This window comes from Meriones unguiculatus, chromosome 3 (assembly GCF_030254825.1).
Source record: "Meriones unguiculatus strain TT.TT164.6M chromosome 3, Bangor_MerUng_6.1, whole genome shotgun sequence".
Taxonomy (NCBI): Eukaryota; Metazoa; Chordata; class Mammalia; order Rodentia; family Muridae; genus Meriones; species Meriones unguiculatus.
Window position 1 is genome coordinate 8,209,669 of NC_083351.1, and position 24,241 is coordinate 8,233,909.

The window sequence follows — 24,241 nt, forward strand, 5'->3', positions numbered from 1 at the left end:
TGTGTGTGTGTGTGTGAATCTATCTGAATGTGTGTGTGTGTGTGAGAGAGAGAGAATATGTCTGAGTGAGAGAGAGAGAGAGAGAATGTGTCTGAATGTGTGTGTGTGAGAGAGAGGGAGAATGTGTCTGAGTGTGTGTGTGTGTGTGAATCTATCTGAATGTGTGTGTGTGTGTGAGAGAGAGAGAATATGTCTGAGTGAGAGAGAGAGAGAGAGAGAGAGAGAGAGGGAGAGAAAATGTGTCTGAATGTATGTGTGCACATTTGGAATCAGAAGGCAGCTTGCGGAGTTTGGTTTTCTTCTTCAACCACACAGTCCTGGAGGTGGACCTCAGATCAGCAGCTTTGGTGGCCAGTGCCTTTACCCACGGGGCTACCCCACTGACCCATATTATGATTTTCCCATCAATATTCAACACTGGTTTCTCCACAGTGGCCGCGGTGCTGTGCCGGCCATCATGTCACTAGAGTGCAGTGATGACTTAACTGTTGTTTGGCTTTCTTTTTTTCCTTCTCTGTGGTGTGTGTGGTTGTTAGGCATGCACACAGATTTGTAGGCAGTGGTGCCCTTGTGTTCATGGTTGTGAACAGAGCAGGATATCAGCTGCCTCCTGCTGTTGCTTGCCTTACTGCCTTGAGACAGAGTCTTTCCCTGAGGTCCAAACTTACTGTTTTGACTAGGCTTGATCAGATCACCAAGGTCCAGGGATCTGTCTGTCTCTCTCCCTTACTGCTCTCCTTACAGGCAAGTATAGCTATGCCTAACTTTCTCTGAGTGCTGGGGATTTGAACTCAGATCCTCAAGCTTGTAAAACAAGCGTTCTTACTCAGTGAGTCATCTCCCCTCCCTAGTTTGTATTTTCATAATAGCTCATGATACTTTTCTTGGTCACATGTGTATGTTTTTTTTTTTTCTTTTTTATAGTTCTGAGGACTGAATCCAGGCCCTTACACATGATAAACACACACTTTACTTTTGAGCTACTCACAGGCCCCATTATTGTTTTTTTAGTTCACTGAAGCTGAGTAATCACCTTCTCTCAAGGAGCACAAACAAGTGCATGTAGAGATTCACACAGACCTATGTGCTTTGCAGGTTATCCTGGGCTCAGGTTCCCAGAGAGACCAGAGTAGACAACCAATTATCTGTTTCAATGTTGTTGTTCTCTTTCTCTCTCCTCTTGAAAAATCATTTATTTATTTATTTATTTATTTATTTATTTATTATTATGTATGTGTGTAGGTATGTATGCAGAGGTCAGAGGACACCTTTCTGGGTGTCTGTTCTTTCCTTTCATCTTTACAAGAGTTCTGGGCATTGAACTAATGCTGCTAGGACTGCATGGCTCCTGAGCCACCTCTCTGGCTCCTGGTATTGCTGTGTTTAAATGTTTTCACTGTTTCTGGAATGATTTGATGGGAGCATTGCAGCCTTCCTGAGATAACACTCATCACAATGAACTCTCATTTTTGGGTGGTTTCTGACATGTCCCCTTGGAACTTTCAGCACATGCACACTGGATACCTGTTTGAAGATGCTCTCTGTAGTTAGCCTCCACTAACAGGATTCTGCTTGTAACACTTATCTAAATGTGTTTTCCTTTCTCTCCCCTTTGCAGTTAAAAATTCAAGACGTCCATCTGCGTTTTGAAGATGGTCTCACCAATCCCTTTCATCCTTTTGCGTTTGGCATCTGCATTAAGAATGTGTCCATGCAGAATGCTGCAAATGAGCCTGTGAGTATGAGATCTGACCACAGACCAAGAATAAAACTCCATGTTAGGAGCCTGGGGCTCCGCCCTCCCTCCTCCAGTGTTAGGTAAACAGAGCCCTGCTACTTCACTTGCTGTGTGCCTGTCTAGTATGTAGGCAGCTAAAGTTAATTTGCTGGGATGGGAAAACAGTTACTTTTCACTGACCTGTCATATCTCTTTGGTTTTATACACAAAGAAGCTGAGCTGCAAAGGATTCCTGTCAGCAAGCATTTCATCCTCCTTTTTTCTACCTCTTTGTTAATCACCAAGGAAACTTACAGTTTCATGTACTGCTTGGGAATGTCTGTGGTGGTTTCCACACAGTCTCTCTCTCTCTCTCTCTCTCTCTCTCTTTTTTTTTTTTATAAAACTATTGCATGACATTTCTATGGTGTTTTAGACTTGCCTAATAAAACACTGATTCTCTATACCCTTGGCTTTTGCTTTTGAGACAGGATTTCATTATCTTCCGGCATGATGGCAGGCCTACCCCACCTGACAAACGTCTTAATTAATTGTATTTCTTTTGTCAGATAACATCCCACTCCATAAAGTAGAGAAATTTTTTTTTTCTTTTTTTCAAGACAGGTTTTCTCTTTGTAGTTTTGGCTGTCCTGGAACTCGCTCTATAGACCGGGCTGGACTCGAACTCAGAGATTCACCTGTTTCTGCCTCTCAAATTCTGCTAATTAAAGGCATGCACCATCACTGTCAGGCTAGAGTAACTGTGCCTGTGGGCAGGGCAGAGGAGGGTGATATCAGCAAACAGAATAAAAATTGACAGATCATTTCAAGATTTTAGGCAGCCTCATGGAGCTCAGGCCAAATGAACTAGATTAGCAATTTACTACATAGTTGACTATCTCTTTAGACTTCTGGCTCCCTTTACTCACTTTCCAAGTGCTGGGAATTACATGTGTGCACCACCATGCCTGGCTCAGAATCCTAGAATTTTTATTTACTAGGACAGCTGTTCATAGATTTGTGTGCTTGTGGGTCTGGCATTCTCTCCTGGCCTCTGCAGGCACTGGATACACATGATGTACCGACATCCATGCAGGCAGAATCTCCATACACATAAAATAAAAGCAGCAGGACATGGTGGTGCACACCTTTAATCCCAGCACCCAGGAGGCGGAGGCAGGCAAATCCCTGAGTTCAAGCCTAGTCTGGTCTAAATAGGGAATTCTAGGCCAGCCAAAGGCTACATAGTGAGACCCTGCCTCAGAACAAAACAAAACAAAAATGAAGGTAAAATAAAAGAGCTATAGCAATTTATTCTCTAGCTCTGGAAACCAGAAATGTGAAACCGAGGAGTCGGAGAGGCTGGTGCAACCCTGTGGGTCAGTTCATCCATACCTCCCTCCATCAGATGGACGCTGGAAATTCTGGTTCCTTGGGTTGTGGATGCACCAGCCTGGTCTCCTGTCTTTTTTTCTTCTTACAAGGATCCCACTCATTAGCTTCATACCTGCATTCATCCTGCATGACTTCATTTTGACCTGGTTCTTTCTGCACAGTTGGTATTTACAAATAAGGACATATCACACTTGTGGGTGAATGTGGCGTCTTGGAAGAGGATATTGTCCAAATTGATACCCTTATAATATTCCAAGATACTTTTTCAATATTTAAATGACTTCCCACTTCAAATATGTGTTCATGTACCCATAGTGTTTCTCTGCCATTCAGAGTTTTAGTTATGAATTATAATCACTAGCCGGGCGGTGGCACACACCTCTAATCCCAGAACTCGAGAGGCAGAAGCAGGTGGATCTCTGAGTTCGAGGCCAGCCTGGTTTACAGAGTGAGTTCCAGGATAGCCAGTACTGTTACACAGAGAAACCCTTTCTCAACAACACAACAACAACAATAACAACAGAAATATAATAACTGTCCCCTGAAGACATCAGTCCTTTTGGGCTGATTTACAGATACCTTGACACTCATCTGTCCAGTGATACTTTGCTTATAGCATCTAGATAACCTTCTGCTGCTTCTGTGTGATTAGAAATATTTCTGCATGTTGGAGTTGCCAGCTGGTCTGATTTTGTTTGTGTTTGTTTGTTTACTTACTTATTTTTAGGGTCTTATGTACCACTGTCCTGGAACTAACTATGTAGACCAGGCTGGCCTTGAACTCACAGATTTCACCTCTCTTTGCTGCCTGAGTGTTAGGATCAAAGGTGTGTGCCACCAGGCCTTGTATGGATGGAGTTTAAGCTGTATGAGAGTAAACTGTTTTCGTCTTGCATTCCTTGGACCTTGCAAAATGCCTGATGTGTGATGTTTCACAGGTGGCTTATTGAGTAAACAACAGTTTTATCTGAAATTAAAGGCAGTCATCCTTTTTCTTCCCTCAGGTACAGAAGCTAATGCGAAAAAAACGATTAGATGTAGCTGAGTTTAGTGTCTACTGGGATGTGGATTGCACTTTACTGGGGGACTTGCCTCAGGCAGAGTTACAGGTATGTTCCAGCACGGGGCTTTAGTGTAAGGTGTACTGAGGCACGTGTGCAGGCACCCTGATTTGTAGGCTGTCCTTCCCCGTGCTCCCCATCTACAAGCAGCTTGTATTAGAGTCTGCCTGAGGTGCGTCCTGTGTCTGCACAGTGGCTTGTGTAGTCTAACCTGGATCAGGCTACTTGGTGAATTTGTTTTTATTGTGTGTTTGTCTTTTTTATGTAAAGTTCTGTTTTTAATTAATTAGTTAATTTTAAGTTAGGGTCTCTCTGTATAGCCTTGGCTGTCCCAGAACTCACTGTGTAGACTAGGCTTTCCTAGAGCTCATGGAGGTCTCCCTCCCTCTGTCTCCCAAGTGCTTTGATTAAAGGTGTGTGCCACCACACGCAGCTAAAGTTCTGTTTTGAAGATATGTCTATGTGTCTAATTCCTTGCTTCTACTGCTGTGTGCCTGTGACACACTGTTGACAGCATTTTGTTGGCCAGTGGGAATTGGACATGCAGATTTGGGGTGAGCAGAGCAGCAGGTCAGCTTCTTAGAGAGGAACCAGCTTCCTCGGGTTTCGTCTCAAACATCATCATGGTGTGACAGTCCTTTTAAGACACGTGGATACAGTGCCACTGTTTGGGAAGGACTAAGGAAAAGCTTAGCTTAGTCTTCTTGTGAAGAAATTGTAGGTACTTTAATGAAATGGAGAAAAAGAGTTGATTTCCCCCAACCCCAGGTGGCATAAGGTGGATTAGCTAACGTTGACGCTATGACACAGCCCATGGCCTAAATTCCCAATACTGTGGAAGGTAACAGCCGGAAGTAAGGTTGGTCTATATCGAGCCAATGTTCTTGTGACACAGGAGGCCATGGCCAGAAGCATGGAGAGTCGCAGTCACCACTACATTCTGGAGCCTGTGTGTGCATCTGCCCTCTTGAAAAGAAACTGCTCCAAGGAGCCTCTGAGGTCCCGGCACAGCCCGAGGATCGAGTGTGATATTCAGTTGGAGACCATTCCCTTGAAGCTGTCTCAGGTACAGTGTTCTGCCCAGAAGCTCGGCTCAATGCCCGGAGCTGGAGTAAATGGGAACCGCCCTTGAGCAGTGTCCTTGCCACTGCTGCCCTCCAGGCTGTAGTCTGCTAGGTGTGAACCCAGGCGGCATCACAGGGTGTAATTGGATCATCTTCACTTAGTTTTGATTTGCTTTTGATTGCTGAGCGAAGAACAAAGTGGTGCCAGAGAATGCCTCATTTGGATACTTGGATCACTGGATTTCAGCAGATTAAATAATAAGTTGTTCTTGTTAGATGTAGGTCTTGACTGAGCGGAAGAACTATTTCTATCCTAATCTGGTTTCTCTTACTCTAACAAAGCTGCAGTACCGGCAGATCATGGGATTCCTCAAGGAGCTGGAGCGAAAGGAGAGGCAGGTGAAATTCCGGAAGTGGAAACCAAAAGTGCCTGTGTCCAAGAAGTAAGGGTACCTCTTTGTGTCACCCATACACTGTATCTTATAGCATGCTCTCCTGTCCCGTCCTTTACACGTGCTTGCGGAATAAAGGGCAGTTGGTTTAGTTTTGGTACGGTTAGCTAGGTTTTAACATGTGTGATTCTATTACCCATGAGAAAAAAGAAATAGTATTTGGGGCAAAGGGGGCATGAAGTGTCTGTTGTCATCATTGATTTTCCTATCATATCTCTGTTGAGGTAGGCTCCACTCTTACATTGGGAATAGTGGAACTCCAAAGATCCTTGGTGTCAGCAAGCAGACTGATGTTGCTTGCTGATGGTTGGTGTGTGGTCATCCTCTGCAGCACTCCTCACACCTCCTTTTTTCTGCCCTTCACTCTCTTTGGCCACATTATAGGGTTGTGCTCTCTGGCTTCCAAAGCAAAAATCAATTCTCTTTCTTAGAAATATTTTTTAATTGATACTATGTTTGTGTGTGTGTGTGTGTGTGCATGTACACATGAATGCAGGAGGCCAGAAGAGGGCATCAGGTTGGAACTGGAATTAAAGGTAGTTAGTGACATGATGTGGTTGCTGGGAACTGAACTCTGGTCCCCTGGAAGAACAGTATGTTCTTGTTTGTTTGTTTGTGACAGGGTCTTTTTATGTAGCCCTGTATGTACCAGAACTCCCTCTGTAGATCAGGCTGTCTTCAAACTCTTAGATCTTCCTGCCTTTGCCTCCAGAATGCTGGGATCAAAGGTGTGTGCCGTGGCACCCAGCCTCAGTGCCTTAACTGCTGCCATCTTTCCTGCCCCGTAAATCCTTTCTTCATATTATAGGGATAAATGGGAGCAGTCTGACGAGTAAAGCCTAAAGATCTCATGTGTTTGCATGTGTGTCCTTGAAAATACGTAGTGGTCAAGTCCTGGTGACTGTCTCAGGATGACGCTTACCTTACTGCCAGCATGGTTTCCTCTGGGGAGGGGGCACTGCTCTGGGTGAGGCGCACTGGTTACAAGTTGTATGTTATTGACAGTGTACATCAATGTTCTCTGACGGCAGATTCACTCTTGTGCATATTGAGTTTAGCTTAATGTGAAAATGGACCCAAGAGAGAAACTAAGCACTGATGTGAGAAATGTCTCAGAGAGGAGCAAGCTTGTCCTGGAGCAAAAGCATTGCAGTGGTTTTTATTGGGAAAGTAACACATTGTCACTGATTGTTGCAGCTGTCGAGAGTGGTGGTATTTTGCCTTGAATGCTAACTTGTATGAGATCAGAGAGCAGAGGAAGTGTTGGACGTGGAATTTCTTGTTGCATCGTGCCCGAGATGCTGTGTTTTACACTGACAGATACTTCACCAAGTTAAAAGGAGGCATGCTGTCTGCAGACGACAAGGTGAGTGGACTGCCTGCTTATTAGTTTTCTCAGTTTGCTTGGTTGGTTTTAAGACAGCATTACTTGTAGCCCAGGCTGTCCTCAGAATCTATGAAGCTGAGGCTGGTTTTGAACTCCTGATCCTCTTGCTTCTATTTCCATAGTCCTAGGATTACAGGCATGAGCCACCACACTTAGCTGAGAATATTCTCTCACAGGTTGAAAAAAAGGCTGAGTCTGTGAAGTGCCAGAGGTACTGTTTTATAGTTGGGCTTAGTAGAGTGGGGGTTTCTTGGAAGGTACTGAGCCTCGTCTTGGCCAGCAGTGTAGTCCACCCCTGCGCACTGAGAAGGGCTGTCAGGTAGAAGGAAGCAGAGATGACCCGCCAGGCCCCTCCCACAGTATGCAGTTCTATGCATGCACTTCAGGGAGACTTTAAAACTCACCGGTGTCTCTTCAGGTCCTGAACCTCGTCTGACTAGGGCTAGTCTCTAACTCATTTCTGTGGACTTTGGCCTACATTTTCTGTAAGCCTAGTTGACTTGATTGGCCTTGGACTTTTTGGTGGTAGAGTGGTGACAGGGGTGAGAAGGCCAGCCGTATCTGAATTATCTGTGGGCTAGATACCCTAGAACCAGCCCTGCCAGATTCCTGTCTTGGCCTCACCCCTTCCTGGGTCTGTCTCCCTTCTCCCAGGGAAAGAGAAGTCTAAAGTGTACTCAGGCTGTTTTTTTGCTCCTGAATTGTTTTGCTTTTGTGAATGGTTCAGACCATTCTCTATATATTTTGGCTCAGGATATTTCTAACGGACTGTTGCTCTCATTGACCTTTATATGTAAAAAGGAACAGTTCTTCACAGGGTGGTCCCTGTGCTGTGCTGACGTCCTGCATTCTCACTCATCCTGCCTGCATGCTGAGACCATGGCCCTTACTTGCCAGACTACATTAGACATTTTGCTCTGGATGGCTTTCTTGAAGGCAAAGGCAGGGCATTGAGAGGAAGAATCGGAATCAGTGCTGAGGTGGCCAAGTAACAGCAGCTCTGTGAGCTGAACTGTGCACTGTGCTGTCAGTGTATCCTTCTAATGTTAGGAAAGAAGACATTGTTTAGGATGGGTAATTTTGCTTTGTTTATAAAAAGTGATGCAATAGTTTTTGCTACTGCTCTTTAGCAACTAGTATGAAACACACTGAAATGACCGCACCCTTGCTAATTGTGAATATTCAGGAGCTGGGGCCAGTGCTCATGCTGTGTGAGCTTGGCCCTCGGTTTTTCCTCTTGGAAGGTGGGAAGAATCATAACTCTATGAAAGGAGTCTAGGACAGCCTCTGCTTTCTTTGATCTCTTGAGCTAATGTGTAAAGCGGCTTGTGAACAGAGTCAGTGCTGTACAGAGCAGGGTGCCTCGGCAGCCACCCACCAAAGCAAACTGTGTTCTTGGTACTCGGTCTGCTCTCCCTAGTTTTAGTGCAGTTTTTGAGATCAAGGAGCAATTGCTGGATTGTAGGCAACCCCATTTGAGAGTGCTTGCTTTCTCTAGTGCTGTAGTGTCTGGGTTTCATTTTGTCCCAAACAGGAGGAGATGTGTCGTATTGAGGATGAACAGAGCTTTGAGGAATTAAAGATTCTGCGGGAACTGGTTCATGACCGATTTTATAAGCAAGAGGAGCTAGCAGAGGTGAGAAATCTGTTTCATAAGGGTCATTTGGTCCCTGTACACTCTGAGCCCTTCAGAGTCACTATGCCTGTGCTTCTGTGAAGACCCACAGCGACCAATGGCATATCACTGCTCACATTAGTCTGCAGGCCTTCATGTCTGCTTCCTTGTGATCACAGAGTCTTCGAGAGCCTCAGTTGGATTCTCCAGGCTCCTCCCCCAGTGAGCCAGACGCCAGTGGAGGCAGCGGGATGCTGCAGTACCTGCAGTCCTGGTTTCCAGGGTGGGGTGGCTGGTATGGACAGCAGAGCCCTGAAGGGAAAGTGGTGGAAGGACTGTCAGCTGAGTCACATGAGCACTGGACCCCCGAAGAGATTCTGGGTATGCTGGGGCCTGTCTGCACCTGCACCTTAGCCAGATTGAGGGTTAGGTCCTAAACATCATCTTGCTTTTTGGGCAACAACTCGAGAGGTCATTTCCAGATTTAACCAAGGGAGACATTTGGAAAGCCGTCTGTCTCAGAGAGGTAGAGGGGAGGCATGCTGGAAGAGATTACGTGGCTGTGGTCATTTGTACATTATTAAACAGATTGAGTGGCAGCCATTGTCACACAACTAAATCTGAACTTGTTCACAGACTCTTGAGGCTTGATGGCATTCTAGAGGCCGGGCCTCTATAGACCTGTGCTGTCAGTGTGAGCCCATAGAACAAGTGACTAGTTAAGTTAAATTACACCAGCCACATCAGCCACATGTAGTTAGGAGCCACGGTCCCTTATCACCTGTGTCTTTGGGTTCTTGCCTAAAGAAGGGAAATCTGGATCAACAGCATTGTCACAGTCAGTATACTGGGTCTTGCTGTCTTTCTATTCTCTTAAGCCTGTTCTCCTTTACCATGTAGGCACTGAGGAGTTTTTCGACCCCACTGCCGATGCCTCATGTGTGAACACATACACACAGCGAGATCACGTCTTTGCCAAGCTGAACGCACAGCTACAGCGGGGCACGGTGACTCTGCTGCACAAGGAGCAGGGTGCTGCTCATGCCAGCGAGAGCGCGTTCATGCAGCTCGAGTTCTCAGGTACCGCTCAGGGCCAGCTCTGCTGTCTCTCGTGCCAACGCACTGTCTGCTTTCATCATCTGTGGCTGGGTCTGCAGAGGTGCCTCAGAGGTCAAGAGTGCAGACTGCTCTTGCAGAGGACCTCCGTTTGGTTCCCAGCACCCATGACAGGAGGGTAACTTCAGCACCAAGGGATTTGTCTAGTTAGGTTTCTGTTGCTGAGATGAAACACCATGACCAAAAGCAGCAAGGGGAGGAAAGAGTTTATTTTGTTTCTACACCTTCATCATGGTACATCACCAGAGGAGCTCAAGTCCCAGGGGCAGGGACTGAAGCAGAGGCCATGGAAGAATGTTGCTGATGGCTTGTTTCTTCTGGCTTGCTCAGTCCTCTCTCTCTCCCTTCCTTCCTGCCCCCCCTTCTGTTTTTTTGAGACAGAGTTTCACTGTGTAGCTCTGGCTGTCCTAAAACTTGCTCTGTAGACCAGACTTACCTTGATCTTATAGAGATCCACCTTCTCAGTGCTGGGTTTAAAGGCATCTACCACCACACCCTGCTTCAATAGGTTTTATACACCCCAGGGCCTCCTGCCTAGAGGTGGCACCATCCAAGCGGACTGGGCCCTCCTATATCAGTCATGGTAAGAAAAAGCCCACAAGCTTGCCTACAGGCCAGGCTTTCTTTGTTGTGGTCCCCCTCTACAGAAAACTCTAGCTTGTGTCAAATTGATAAAACAAGAAACCAAAAACCAAAATAAAACAACCAGGACAGGACCCAGTCAGTGCCTCTGGTTTCTAAGGTCACCTAGGTATATAACATGGCCCCTGCCCACACACTTCACTCTCAAAAGCCAAGTGTGGTGTCATGCGCCTTTAATCCCAGCCAATCAGGAGGCAGAGGCAAGTGGATCTCTGAGTTTGAGTCCAGCCTGGCCAGCCTACAAAATGAGTTTCAGGGCATCCAGGGCTGTTACACATAGAAACCTTGTTTGGTTAACCAGCTCCCCCCCACCCCCCACCCCCCGCCAAAACAAAACAAAACAAAAACTAAAAACAAAAAAGCAAAAAACAAAACCCAGAAGAGTTTCTAGATCACTGGGGATCATAGGGCAAGCGCAGAGCTAAGTTTTTATGAGGCTATGATCAAAATATTCACCAGGTGACTATTATAGAAACCTATGTGTGGCTCTGCACCTCTTATTCAGTGTGTATGTGTAGTGCTTCATTGACTTGAGCGCATGGTCTGTAGTACAGCAGCTTAGCTAAAGCATTTGTTGCCTGTGTATAGCATAAGCCAGCCTTTTCCTTTCCCAGTGTGGACACTAGACAGCACTTGAGCATGACACTTTATGGTGCTAGGGATTGAATTTAGGGACTTGTGCATACCAGGTAAGTGCATGGCCATTGAACTAACCCCAGCCCTACTGGGTTATTTTAAACAGGAAAATCATAAGCATATCACATAAAAATGAGAAAAAGAAGGTCCTAAGTAAACCAGCAATAAGACACATTAACAGAGTGAGAACTCACACTAGGAGGCAGAGCACTGTCTGCTTGAAATTACCTGGGACATACACATTGGGAGACTTATCCCTTTAGCTACCCTGTGTCTGAGTGTCCGTGGAGGTGCCATGAGGGCCGATTGGGGTTCCACGTGTATTTCAGTGAGCAGGGGAACATGCACCTCCCAAACGGCATGGAACAATTGTATTTGTTTTTGTCACTGAATTAAAGTTGTGTAAGTAAATGCTCAGATGTTGGCTTGGGCATCTCGTAAGTATGTTTTATAGCAGCTTATCTGAAATGCCTTGGTAGTTGGGAAGGGTTACAGACAGACAGAGGGTTGTTTCTTTGACTTTATAGTCCTCAGAGCTGAGCTGTTATAAACTTAAATGAACTAACAGATTGCTTGAACATACAGCTGACGGCTCTGCTCGAATTCACTGTGAGGCCAGGCATGGTGGCGTGCAGCTTTGATCCCAGCACCTGAGAGGCAGAGGCAGGTGGATGTGTCTCTGTGAGTTTGAGGTTCTGTATAAAGTTCTAGGCCAGCCAGGACTCCATCGAGAGAACCTGTCTCAGAACAAAACACAAAACACTTCACTCTATTGAGAAACCTCCCAGCAGTCTTCGTATGCTTACATAGATAGACAGGCGTGAGAGAGAGAGAGAGAGAGAGAGAGAGAGAGAGAGAGAGAATGCATGTGTGTTTAAATTTCCTGGAAAAATACTTCCTAGTGTCAAGTAGTTCTCTGTAAAATAAATGCATTATTTTTAGGTATAAAGCATGTTAGTCCTTAGAACATAGTACCATGTCTTATGTTTATCTTTTATAGATGTAAAACTTCTAGCAGAGTCTCTTCCTCGAAGAAACTCTTCCTTGCTTTTAGTCCGGTTGGGTGGACTGTTTCTCCGAGACCTGGCTACGGAAGGAACCATGTTTCCTCTCCTGGTCTTCCCCAATCCGGTATGTACTTCAGTGGCATGGCTAGCACACGTGGGTGTCAATAAATTGCGTCTCTTTTAGGAAATTAGAAGTCCTGTTAACTGGACTGATTTTGACAATTGATCATTGGAGACAGGCTGGTACTAGGACCTTTGCTGGCTTTGTTAGGGAGGAAGTATTGGTGAGCGTGGGAGCCCTCCCCTCCCCATGCTGTAGACACTGTGGGCATGTCTGTCTACCTGGCAATAATGCCAGAGGCTGTACTGCTTTCTGCACTTGAAGGCTGACACTTGAATATCTCCTGTCTGACATCTTTGCTTATGGCCCACTGTTGTTAATGTCAGTCTCGTCTTTCTGGAAGTCCAAAACAGAGCTACCTTCAGTCCTTTGTGTGTGTTCACTTTTACATGTGATACCCTTTACCAGCTGTAGATCTTCGGTATTATTGGCAAAGACAGTTTAAATAGCTGAATATTTACCCGTTTATTCTGTTTGTACTTCTTTTTGAATGTTCTTAGAGAGTGTGGGAGTGGACTTAAAATTTGAAAAGTTTAAAATATTTAATATCCATTTGGCAATTTATTAGCCATGTTGGGTACCACATAGCGTATTGTCTGCTCCAGGAGATGGCATAGTAGTGCACGGATGTGGTAACAGTGTGAAGGGGGTTTCGGTCGTGTGTGCAGAGAGAAGCAAGTGTGCAAGGTAAAGGGGGTGGTGCACTGTGCTTCTTACCGCTAAGTATTCTCTATGTGTGTTTAATAGCAGAAAGAAGTCGGCAGAGTCTCACAGTCCTTTGGTCTCCAAACCGCATCAGCAGACAGGAGTGATCAATACCCTGGTAACTTTTCATATAGTCTTAAAGCAAATCCTTAAGGAAATCATTATTACTGATTGGTAGACTTTGATTTTTGTTTGGTGCATAGTGGCTTGCCAGGTGGATCCATGTTGTTCCCCAGGCATCCTGGCAGTCTCTGGGTAGGCCTGTGTTCCCCTGGGGTCACTAGGGTAGCTTTGCAAGGCCTCTGGTGCTTGCTTTGCATTATGAGAACAAATACAGTAGACTAGCTGTTATGATTCCTGTTAAAGATTAGAGCCATGCCTTATTAGGCCTTATTTGAAAAATCTGCATACTTGTGAACTGATCAGAAAAGACTTTAGAAAATGTCTTCTTTCCCAGCATGCTTTACAGGCCTGTGGGGTACAGTGGTTGTTTTGGTTGTATTTCACCTCTTCTGTTTCCTTTAGCTGCTGACCCAGACAATCCTGTCTTTGAGATGCTCTATGAGAGGAACCCGGTGCACAGCCACTTTGAGAGGCGGTTGCATGTCAGCACGAGGCCTTTGAACATCATCTACAACCCTCAGGCTATTAAAAAAGTGGCAGACTTTTTCTACAAGGGAAAGGTTCATACCTCAGGTTAACTTTTTTTGTTTGTTTGATCCTATGTTACCTTTGGGGGAAAAAAATCCTTTGGGTCATTGCTGGTCATCCTCTGGACAAGGGTGTTGACCTGATAGTGCAGCAGGAGCCTGCAGGGCAACTGGCAGGATTTTGTGTGGACACCGAATCAGTGTCCTTAGCCAGTTTTCCTTCCCATATCCTATTAGGATGCACTTTTCCATCCTTCCTCGGGGGATGAAAGTTTCTTTGGCCAGCTAGGGTGTTTTAGCTTGTTGGACTAAGGTGGAATGTCCAAGAATTTCCTTCTAGGTGGCAACATCTCTGTTTTTAACAATTTAGACTGCAGAATTCTAAGGAGTGTTGTTGATGCACCTATGATTTCCTTTATTCCCAAAGGAGGCTGAGACAGTTAGAGAAGTGCTTTCACAGGCAGGGAGTCTTGTGAAGCAGTAAAGTAATATTTACTTTGTGCACATCCTTCCTCCTTGCTCACTGAAGCTTTTGTCATCTTCTGACAGTTGTGAGGCTTTTCATAGGAACAGAGTGACCTGGCTGACATTTTACCTTCAATATTATGTTCTACTTTGTAGTGATTTTGAAATACAGCAGTTTGGAGTTTTCAGAAATAGTTTTAAGAATTATAGTATGTTAGGCACCTTTTCCTCCGTGCCTTGTTGCCCTCAAGGCTGTCCGCCACACCCGCTTGCTTTCCCCCGCCTTTTCATGGTGGGCCATCTCAGAATAAAGATTTTTTTTTTAGATTGTTATTGATTTTTTTTTTTTTCCACTTTGGTGGATCTTCTGGGTGAGAGCAGAAGCGACAGTGTTCTTTTTGGCCCAGTCACTTGCAATCTCTGACGTTTTGTGTCTTTCTAATCTTGCAGGTTTTGGTTATCAGTCTGAGCTTGAGTTGAGGGTTGCTGAAGCAGCCCGAAGACAATATAACAAGCTGAAGATGCAGACCAAGGCTGAGATCCGACAGACTCTTGACCGTTTGCTTGTGGGAGATTTTATTGTAAGTGATATCGTGTGAGTCTCTTTGGGCATGGGAGAGGCACCCATGTTTCCTGACAAGCTCATGACTTGTAGATAGGCTCACTTACATCTCCTGTGTCAACTAGGTGAGCCGCCCCCAAAAGAAATCCTTATGCCAACATCAATTTACCGCTCATGTCTTTCCCATTAATGGTTTAATTAAGAAAATGAATGATCTGACCAGATCATGTTTTTCTTGCTCTGAGGGTTCCTTCCTTCCTTCCTTTCTTTTTTCCTTCCTTTCTTTCCTGTTGTTTTGTTTCTTGAGACAGGGTTTCTCTGTGTAGTGCTGGTTGTCCTGGAACTCTCTTTGTAGACCACGCTGTCCTCGAACTCACCTGCCTCTGCCTCAGGAGTGCTGGGATTAAAGACATGTGTCACCACCCTCAGCACTGACCCCTCAGACTTTCGAGACTTGCCTGAGTCCCTCTCTGGACCTTATTTGCAAGTAGGTCACAGAAGAGCCTTCCTCTTACTGTAATCTGAAGGTACTTAGCTAGAACAACATGCGACCTGTGGTTGTGTGCCCAACTGATTCAAGGACACCATAGATAGGGAGAGCTCAGAAACAGCTTAATGGTTCAGAGAAAGGCAAGTTTCTGGTAGTGTGCTGCCCAAGCATGGCAGTAGGTGGAGCTGTTAGACAAGAGGAGCTGCTTTTGAAACCAGCACAGCCAGCTGTGGATGGAAGGTTGGCAGAGGTATTCCAAGTCAAATGCCTAAGGACTTGTGGTGGGGGTGGGGAATTAGTCTTGTTTTCCTGAATATGCGTGGTTCAGCATAAATTACAGCTATTAGTGCCTTCCCGATGTCTTCAAAACGGAGGGTTCTTTTTTCCTAATTTTTATTAATTTTTTTTTTCTTCCTCACACAACTCCTCCCAGACTCTTCCCCACATCCCTGCCACCCAACTTCATGCTACTTTTATTATCTCAAAACAGAAACAAAACCAAATGAAAATCAAAATAAACGAGCCAATAAGACAAGACAAAACACACACACACACACACACACACACACACACACACACACTGTTACAGAGATCAGCCTGCCTCTGCCTTTTGAATGCTGGGTTAAAGGCGTGTGCTACCATACCCACTGATACTTATTTCAAAGTCTTAAAACTTTATGAACAAAAATTATGAACAAAAGCCCTCTTAATCCATGGATCATTAGTACAAACAACTCTTCAAATTAGTAATTTGCTAAGTTTTCCTCTCTACTTCCAGTGTCTTTACCTGTGGTAATATCTCCAGCCAACAAGTGTTAAGTGTCTTGTGTTGCAGTCTCAAGGACTGGTATTCTGGCTGGGGTTTCAGGAATGCTTGGATACCTCCATAAAGCTCCTTGGCGGTCACAGTTAGCCATGCTATAATGGAGTAGTCCGGGCTAGCCTTGAACCTGTAGCCTCCTGCTTCTTGAGTTCTGGAATTTCAGCAGTCTTGCACCTGAGTTTTATTTGTCCCTTACAGGAGGAAAGTAAACGGTGGACTGTTCGACTGGACATTTCTGCCCCTCAAGTGATATTTCCAGATGATTTTACCTTCAAGAATCCTGTGCTGGTTGTTGTGGATCTTGGAAGAATGCTTTTGACCAACTCTACCCAAGGTAGTGTGTCAGTGTACGGAAACACAAGCCTGTCTTAGTGCATTGGTCTGTCTGCTTCACTAAGTAAAGCTGGACAGAAGATTCTCATAACATTTTAAAGCTCTGAAGCTTGGGGTCTGGAGAGATGGCTCAGTTGTTAAGAGTACTTGCTGCCTTTGCAGAAGTCCTGGGTTCAGTTCCCAGCACATGGTGGCTCACAGTCATCCTTAATTCCATTTTTAGGAGATCTGACACTCTCTTCTGACCTCTGCAGGGACCAGGCAAATATGTGGTACTCATACATGTACGCAGGCAAACACATTGGAAAAAAAAAGACAAAAACCAAAAACCCTACAAAATTCACCTACTGCTTTTTAGTACTAACTTGAGATATAATTCACATTTAAAATTGTCTAGTTCAGCCAGGCTGAATCTAAAGCTGTTGCCAGTCTCTAACCCCTTTTCCCTCTTCTTTGGCAACCAACCTAAATCTTTTTTTTTTTTTTGTGTGTGTGTGTGTGTGTGTCTCTGTTTTATTTGTTCTAAACATTTCATGCTTATGGACTATTTTAACAGGTTGCTGTTCATGTCTGCCTTTTTAATTTAATATTACTTTCAAGGTTCATGAATGTTGTTGTTGTTGTTGTTGGTGGTGGTGGTGTGTGTGTGTGTGTAGTATCACATTCCCTTTTATGGCTTTTACTAGTCCCTTTATGGATATACCAGATTTTATTTATCTGCTCTTTGGTTAGTAAACATTTGCAACCACACCTCCAGCCCCCTCACTCCATTGATACCTCTGGCAACAGTCAGGCCATGTTTCTGTGGAGATATATATCTTCAGGTCTTTTACATACTCACCCGGGAGTGGAGTTGCTGTGTTGTGTGGTAGCCTTATAGTTACCATCTTTAGTAGTACCAGATTACGTTCCCAAATGGCTTCTATGCCCACTGGTTGGTGATGATTCTAGCTTCCCCACGTGACACCATCTTAGGATTGTGGAGGAGTATCTCACTGTGGCTTTCTTCATTTTTCTGTGTGACATTGTGCATTTTAACAAACCTTTCCTAATATTTAGTGCTAGAAATGGAAAGTTAATTTTTTATTTTTAAAATTGTATCTATTTATTATGATGATGGTGCATGTGCGGTGGCATGGGTGTCATTGCATGTGCTTAGCAGTTGCAGTTAACGTTGTTAGTTTTCTTTTTCTGCCTTTATGTGCCAGGTAGATATTGTATAAAGCAAGAATATTGTGGAAGGGAAACAAATGAACACTACAACAAAGGGAGAAGTGTGTAAGTTTGGAGAGTGCCGTAAGAGAGTTGTGTCAGCAGCTCTGCCAGTGACAAGGTGCAGAGATGTTGGCAGTTGCTAGTGGGCTCAGCATGCTTGCATGAGCCAGGGGAATTCTCACAGCCCTACTTTCTCACTCCTGGTGTTTTGGTTTTCAGTGTAATAGATAAGTTCACACTGAATGATAGTAAATACACAGTGTTATGTCTGCCGTTTTCATCCACTTAAAAAATATCAGCTTGGTGGAAACTTCCCTTTTCCTTTTCGTCATCGTAGTCATCTTCTTCATCATGATTATCATCATCATAAATTGAGGCAGGGTCTCACAGTGTAGGCCTGGTAGGCTTGGAACTTACTATGTATACCAGGTTGGCCTCGGGATTTAGAGTTATATGCCTGCCTCTGCCTCTGATGTGATGAAATATTTCTTAGAATTCTCAAGGTTTCATATATATGTCTGTGACTTGGTGGGACTTGAGATTCTTTTTAAAAATTTATTTTTCAGTGTGAATTTGTGTGAGTTTATGGGTACCACATGTGTGTAGAAGCCTGAAGAGGCCAGAAGAGGGCATCTGATTCCCTGGAACTGGAGTGCAGGCAGGCATTGAGCTGCCATGTGGGCTCTGGGAACCCAGCCTGGATTCTCTGCAAGAGCAGAAAGTGCTCATAATCACTGCGCTCTCTCCAGCCCTCCTTATAAGATAGGAAGGAAGGGAGGAGGAATTAGGCTTTTCAGTTAACATCTTTCCCTTTTCCCTGTAGAGGACTGTAGGAGGAAAAGCGGCTGTGGGTCAGCCTCTGAAGAGAGTCAGTTCAGCGATGATGAATATAAGACCCCTCTTGCCACACCCCCCAGTAGCCCACCTCCAGAGACCAGCAGCAGCAATGGGGAGAAAACTCCACCCTTTTCTGGAGTGGAGTTCAGTGAGGAGCAGCTTCAGGCTCATCTCATGAGCACACAGATGTACGAGAGGTACTCCTTGGCGTTCATGGACCTCCAGGTCATGGTAGGGCGTGTGAGAGACAACTGGAAACGTGTGCAGGACATTGATGTGGGGCCAACACACGTAGTTGAGAAGTTCAACGTTCACCTGCAGTTAGAACGTCGGCTGATTTATACATCAGACCCCAAGTACCCTGGGGCGGTGCTCTCAGGCAACTTACCAGACTTAAAAATCCACATCAATGAAGATAAGATATCTGCTCTGAAGAACTGCTTTGCTCTCCTTACCACTCCGGAAATGAAGCCCCCTGACACCCAGATCAGAGAGAAGATTTTTCCCCAGGAGGGACCTCGAGGAAGTTTGCAGGATTCAGTAATGAACTTGACCCAGAGCATCGTGATGCTGGAGCAGCACACGCGGGAGGTGCTGGTGGAGTCACAGCTCCTCCTGGCGGAATTCAAGGTGAACTGCATGCAGCTGGGTGTTGAGAGCAGTGGCCGCTACATCTCAGTGCTCAAGGTCTTCGGCACCAATGCTCACTTTGTGAAGAGGCCATATGATGCTGAAGTCTCCCTGACTGTTCACGGGTTGCTCCTGGTGGACACTATGCAAACTTATGGTGCTGATTTTGACCTTTTGATGGCTTCCCATAAGAATCTGAGTTTTGATATTCCCACAGGAAGCCTCCGGGATAGCAGGGCACAATCCCCTGTCTCTGGACCTACTGTAGGCCTCCTAACTGATATGTCCACCCTCAACGACCAATCAGCTCCTGGTGTCTCCCTGGAGAAAATTCTCACCAAAGAACAAGAGTCCCTCATTAAACTGGAATATCAGTTTGTGAGTTCAGAGTGCCCGTCCATGAACTTAGACAGCACACTGCAGGTGATTTCCCTTCAGGTGAATAACTTGGACATCATCCTAAACCCAGAGACCATTGTGGAGCTCATTGGTTTTCTTCAGAAATCCTTCCCTAAGGAAAAGGACGATGTGAGCCCTCAGCCTCTGATGACTGACCTTGAGAGAAGCATTAGAGAACAGGGCACGATTCAGTCTACTTACGAGCAGAATACGGAGGTTGCCGTAGAGATCCACAGACTCAACCTCCTGCTGCTTCGGACAGTGGGGCTGGCCGATGGGGAGAGACATGGCAGGAAAATTGCAACAGCCAGTATTGGTGGCACCAAAGTGAATGTGTCGATGGGTAGCTCGTTTGACATGAATGGTTCCCTTGGCTGTTTGCAGCTCATGGATCTGACACAAGAGAATGTAAAGAACCAGTACGTCGTCAGCATCGGCAGTTCTGTGGGCTACGAGAACATAGTCAGCGACATCGGCTATTTTGAAAGTGTGTTTGTCAGAATGGAAGATGCAGCCCTGAGCGAGGCTTTGAGTTTCACATTCGTTGAGAGATCAAAACAGGAGTGCTTTCTCAACCTGAAGATGGCATCTTTGCATTACAGCCACTCTGCTAAGTTCCTGAAGGAGCTGGCCTTATCCATGGATGAGCTGGAAGAAAACTTTCGCAGTATGTTGAAGAGCGCAGCCACCAAAGTTACCACAGTGTTAGCCACCAAGACTGCCGAGTACAGTGAGATGGTGTCACTCTTCGAAACTCCCAAGAAGGCCCGGGAGCCCTTTGTCCTGGAGGAGAATGAAATCTATGGGTTTGGCCTTCCTTCCCCGCGGTCGGACACGGTGAAGCTCATCTTGAACGTAAACATTGAGTCTCCCGTGGTTTCCGTCCCTCGGAGGCCTGGGAGCCCTGAGCTGCTGGTGGGGCACTTGGGGCAGATATTCATCCAGAACTTTGTGGCGGGAGATGATGAATCCAGAAGTGATCGCCTGCAGGTGGAAATCAAAGACATTAAACTCTACTCTCTGAACTGCACTCAGCTGGCAGGCCGAGATGGTGCCGGGCCTGACGTCAGTCGGATATTTTGTCCACCCTCTGGGTCCGCCAGTGTCAACAGTCAGGAGGAGGCTCACTTCACACGACATGATTTCTTTGAATCTTTGCATAGAGGCCAAGGTAAGAAGTAGAAATATGTCCTGCGTGTGGGTAAGGGTTCTAAACCAGCTCCTATGTATGTGTCCCTGAAAACAGCAGAGCCCCTTCATTTGACGGTTATCACTGGATGATGTGTGAAAAGTCATTTTTAACAGCTTTGTAGAGGACCGGCATGGTTTTACTTTCTCTCTTTGGACAAAATAAGAATGTACTTTGAGCCAGGAGCTGTGGTGCACACATTTAATCCTAGTATTCAGGCATAGATGGGTGAGTTCGAGGCCAGCCTGGTTTACAGAGTGAGTTCCAGGACAGCCAGGGCTACACAGAGAAACCCTGTCTCAAAAAATAACAACCAATCAACCGATTAAAAAAAAAAAAAAAAAGGAAAAGACTGTGCTTTGAAGTGTTACTTTCTGAGGTTAGTTGAATGCTCCTTTACAGAGGTGCTTCAGTGGACGGAAATAGTGTGACCTCATTTTGTACAGTATTTCTGTTCTCTTGTTCTAAGCTGTACGCTTTTTCTGGTTAAATGTTGGAGCCTAAGATAGTGTAGGAGATTTATGTAAATAGAAGAGGAAACCTGGCCTCTGGATGTTGTGTTCTTTTAGTGCTCTTAGTCTTAGTACCATGCAGGGTACAAGGAATGACGTTTTGTGTTTGTATTCTGGATGCAGACAGTCAGACCCAAGCAGTCCAGCTACGGAATCAGGGATGTTCTAGAGACTGTTCATCAGTGAAGGGACCAATGCCTTTGAAAACATCTGTGGGTCTCAGAAAGTCCTTCATTGATTCATTGGAAGTTTGGAGAGTCAGCCTCTGGCCTCATGCTAGGCGCACACTCGACCAGCGGGCTGCATCGAGCCTGTCCTTCATTTCCATGCTTAGTGAACAGGTCTTTTCTCTGGGCGGAATAGGCGTTCAGCTGGAGTGCTGTCTGGAGCCGGATAAGGCCGAGTCTATTTCTGAAAGCTGGGAAAGGGGCAGTCTGGATTAGAAAACTAGCTGTCATGGCTAAGAGAATGTACCGTAGTCCATGGACTGACTTGGTGTTTACCATGTCATATACATTTTCAATTATGTTTATCTGTTGTGTGTGCGTGCCCACATGAGTGTCACAGTGCTGTATGTGGAGGTCAGAGGACAACTTATGGGAGTTGGTTCTGTCCTTCAGGCATGGGGGTTCTGGGGATGGAATTCAGGTTGTCAGGCTTAGCAGGCTTAGCAGCAAGTGCCTTTATTTACCCTTTGAGTCATCTTTTTACCATTTTATGTTTTGAAGCTGCCAAGCAGAACATGTCGTGAAAATACCTTCTTTCCCCTTTGTGAACTTGTCTTGTGTTTCTGCTTACTGTGCATTTTGGTCTCTGTCAGAGACTCAGTTGCCATCAGATAACCACTGGACTTTATTTTATAGACAAGACACTTGATGGTCAGTAACAAGCCATATATTAGTGTTCATGGTCTGTCATTTCTTCTGTCTTCTGCCAGCCTTTCATATCCTGAACAACACCACCATCCAGTTTAAGCTGGAGAAGATCCCTATCGAGAGAGAGTCAGAGCTGACTTTTTCTCTCAGTCCAGATGACCTGGGGGCATCCAGCATCATGAAGATTGAAGGAAAATTTGTCAATCCAGTTCAGGTAAATAAACAGGGGACTGATTTTCAGGTCAGGGCAGTTGAGAGCCAATCAGGTATTGTTCCTTGACTGAGATGTGGGAGACTAGATGCATTTTGGGTTTTAGAACTTTGTGTATTTGAGACATTGGCAAAACCTTTCTGGTTGAGCCTCTCTGATCTCTAATTTGAAGTCTGAAATGTCCTTGAGTTGGAAACGTTTTGAATGTTGTATTAGCTATCAGAAAATTTCAGATTTAAGGGGTATTTTGGATTTAGATTAGGGACACTTATCCTATGTTCGTTCGTTTATTTATTTAATTAAGTTTTATTTAGTTTTATGTGTATGAGTGTTTGTGTGCGTGTATGGAGTGCCTTGTGTATGTGCCTAGTGCCCAAGTAGGCCAGATGAAGGTGCCCGATTCCGTGGAACTGGAGTGAGGATGATTGTGAACTACTATGTGGGTGCAGGGAATTGAATACAAGTCCTCTGCAACAGCAGCAAGTGGTCTTAATCACTGAGCTGTCTCCTTGGCCCCATCTGTATTCATTTTATACTTATATTGTATTGTAGTACTCAGATTATAATGGTATATATTTATATATATTAAGTGTTGGAAGGGAAACATGTTTAAGGAGATATTATCAATCCATGTTCATGTTGTTGATTACTTGTCTAATAAACATAGACAATCTCTATAGTCCAGGCTGACTTTGAACGCATGGTCTTCCTGACTCAGCCTCCGCTGCCCTCAGCAACATGGGATCCTTTGGTTGTGGCTTTTTGTCCGTGGGCAATGGCCTTTTCCATGTGACACAAAGGAAGACAGTAGACTCTAGCCCCCAGTGGGTGGGGAATTACTGCTTAAAAAGCCAGTCGCTCTTTCCCAGGAGGATGTAATTCTCATCCCACTTTGGACACACTTGGACCAGACTGTAAAACAATGTCAGTCTTCAACTCATTGACAGATCTTTCAACAGAGTTATGCACGATCTTAGCACAGTAGACACTCTGTCAGGCTGTGGTTGGTCATGACTTTGTCTAGCAGTTGCTCTGAAGTAGCCCTGGAACACATCTGTTGGTATCAGTGGCTCCTAGGTGTGAGTCTTTGGGCGAGAAGCCCTCCCCAGCTCTCTTTCTTTTCTCTTTTTAAATTATTATTTTTTATTCTGTATGTATGGATGTTTTATTTTCATGAATATCTGTGTACCACATGTGTGCCTAGTGCCCACAGAGGCCAGAAGAGGGCATCAAATCTCTTGGGATTGGAGTTACGGAAGGTTGAGAGTGTGGGTGCTGGGAATTGAACGTAGGTCCTCTGTAAGTGCATCCAGTACTCTTAACCTCTGAGCCATCTCTTTAGCCCTCCTTACTCATGTATCTCAGGCTGGCCTCTAACTTGCTGTGTTGCTGAGGATGACCTTTTTTTTTTTTAATTTATTTTTTTATATTAATCACAGGTTATTTACTTTGTATCCCAGCCATAGCCCCCTCTCTCATTCCCTCCCAATCCCACCCTCTCTCATCTTCTCCCTGCCCCTTTCCAAGTCCACTAACAGGGGAGGACCTCCTTCCCTTCCGTCTGACCCTAGCTTATCAAGTCTCTTCAGGACTGGCTGCAAATGTGGCCTAGCAAGGCTGTTCCTCCCGTGGAAGAGCTCACCATTGAGTTCATGTCAGAAATAGTTCCTGTTCCCCTTATTAGAGAACCCATTTGGACACTGAGCTACCATGTCTGATTCTCCTGTTTCTACTATTCAGTACTAGGCTTTTTTTTTTTTTTTAATGTTTTTGGGCAGGGGGCAGGTGAAGTGATTGAGAAGGTAAAGTGTTTGCTGTGAAAGCTCAATAACCCAGATTCCATCATAACTTCCTAAGGTGGAAGGAGAAAGTCAACTCTACATGCTGTGACTTCTACATATGCCGTGGCACACACATGTACGCACACATAAGCACACATAAGGATAATAAACAATTAAAACACATTTTAAGGCAAATCGAAGGCTTTATTTCACTTCATCTTGTGTGTTTGGAACATTGTGTCTGAACTATGTGCCTCCTTAGGTATTGTGATGGCGTTTGATTCTCAAGAACGTCTTCGCTCTGATTTGTTTGCATGCCGGTCCAAGCAGGGTCTGCAGATTGTGGTTAGC

General features: G+C 45.1%; 1 protein-coding gene across 5 annotated transcripts in view; it reads left to right on the top strand.

Annotated features, from left to right (window-relative positions):
* The window catches only part of Vps13d (vacuolar protein sorting 13 homolog D), a 224,513-nt gene that overhangs the window by 18,210 nt on the left and 182,062 nt on the right, over positions 1-24,241 (top strand). For 4 of the 5 annotated variants that reach the window (XM_021649137.2, XM_021649138.2, XM_021649141.2 and 1 more), the window contains exons 6-20: positions 1,619-1,735; positions 4,117-4,221; positions 5,069-5,239; positions 5,580-5,680; positions 6,887-7,055; positions 8,611-8,712; positions 8,871-9,072; positions 9,592-9,771; positions 12,086-12,216; positions 12,961-13,036; positions 13,444-13,614; positions 14,484-14,614; positions 16,107-16,242; positions 18,280-20,493; positions 21,961-22,112. In XM_021649137.2, coding sequence (XP_021504812.2) covers positions 1,619-1,735; positions 4,117-4,221; positions 5,069-5,239; positions 5,580-5,680; positions 6,887-7,055; positions 8,611-8,712; positions 8,871-9,072; positions 9,592-9,771; positions 12,086-12,216; positions 12,961-13,036; positions 13,444-13,614; positions 14,484-14,614; positions 16,107-16,242; positions 18,280-20,493; positions 21,961-22,112 — 4,158 coding nt within the window. The remainder of the gene's footprint in view (positions 1-1,618; positions 1,736-4,116; positions 4,222-5,068; positions 5,240-5,579; positions 5,681-6,886; positions 7,056-8,610; positions 8,713-8,870; positions 9,073-9,591; positions 9,772-12,085; positions 12,217-12,960; positions 13,037-13,443; positions 13,615-14,483; positions 14,615-16,106; positions 16,243-18,279; positions 20,494-21,960; positions 22,113-24,241) is intronic. The other variant, XM_060379120.1, reaches the window with a different exon arrangement.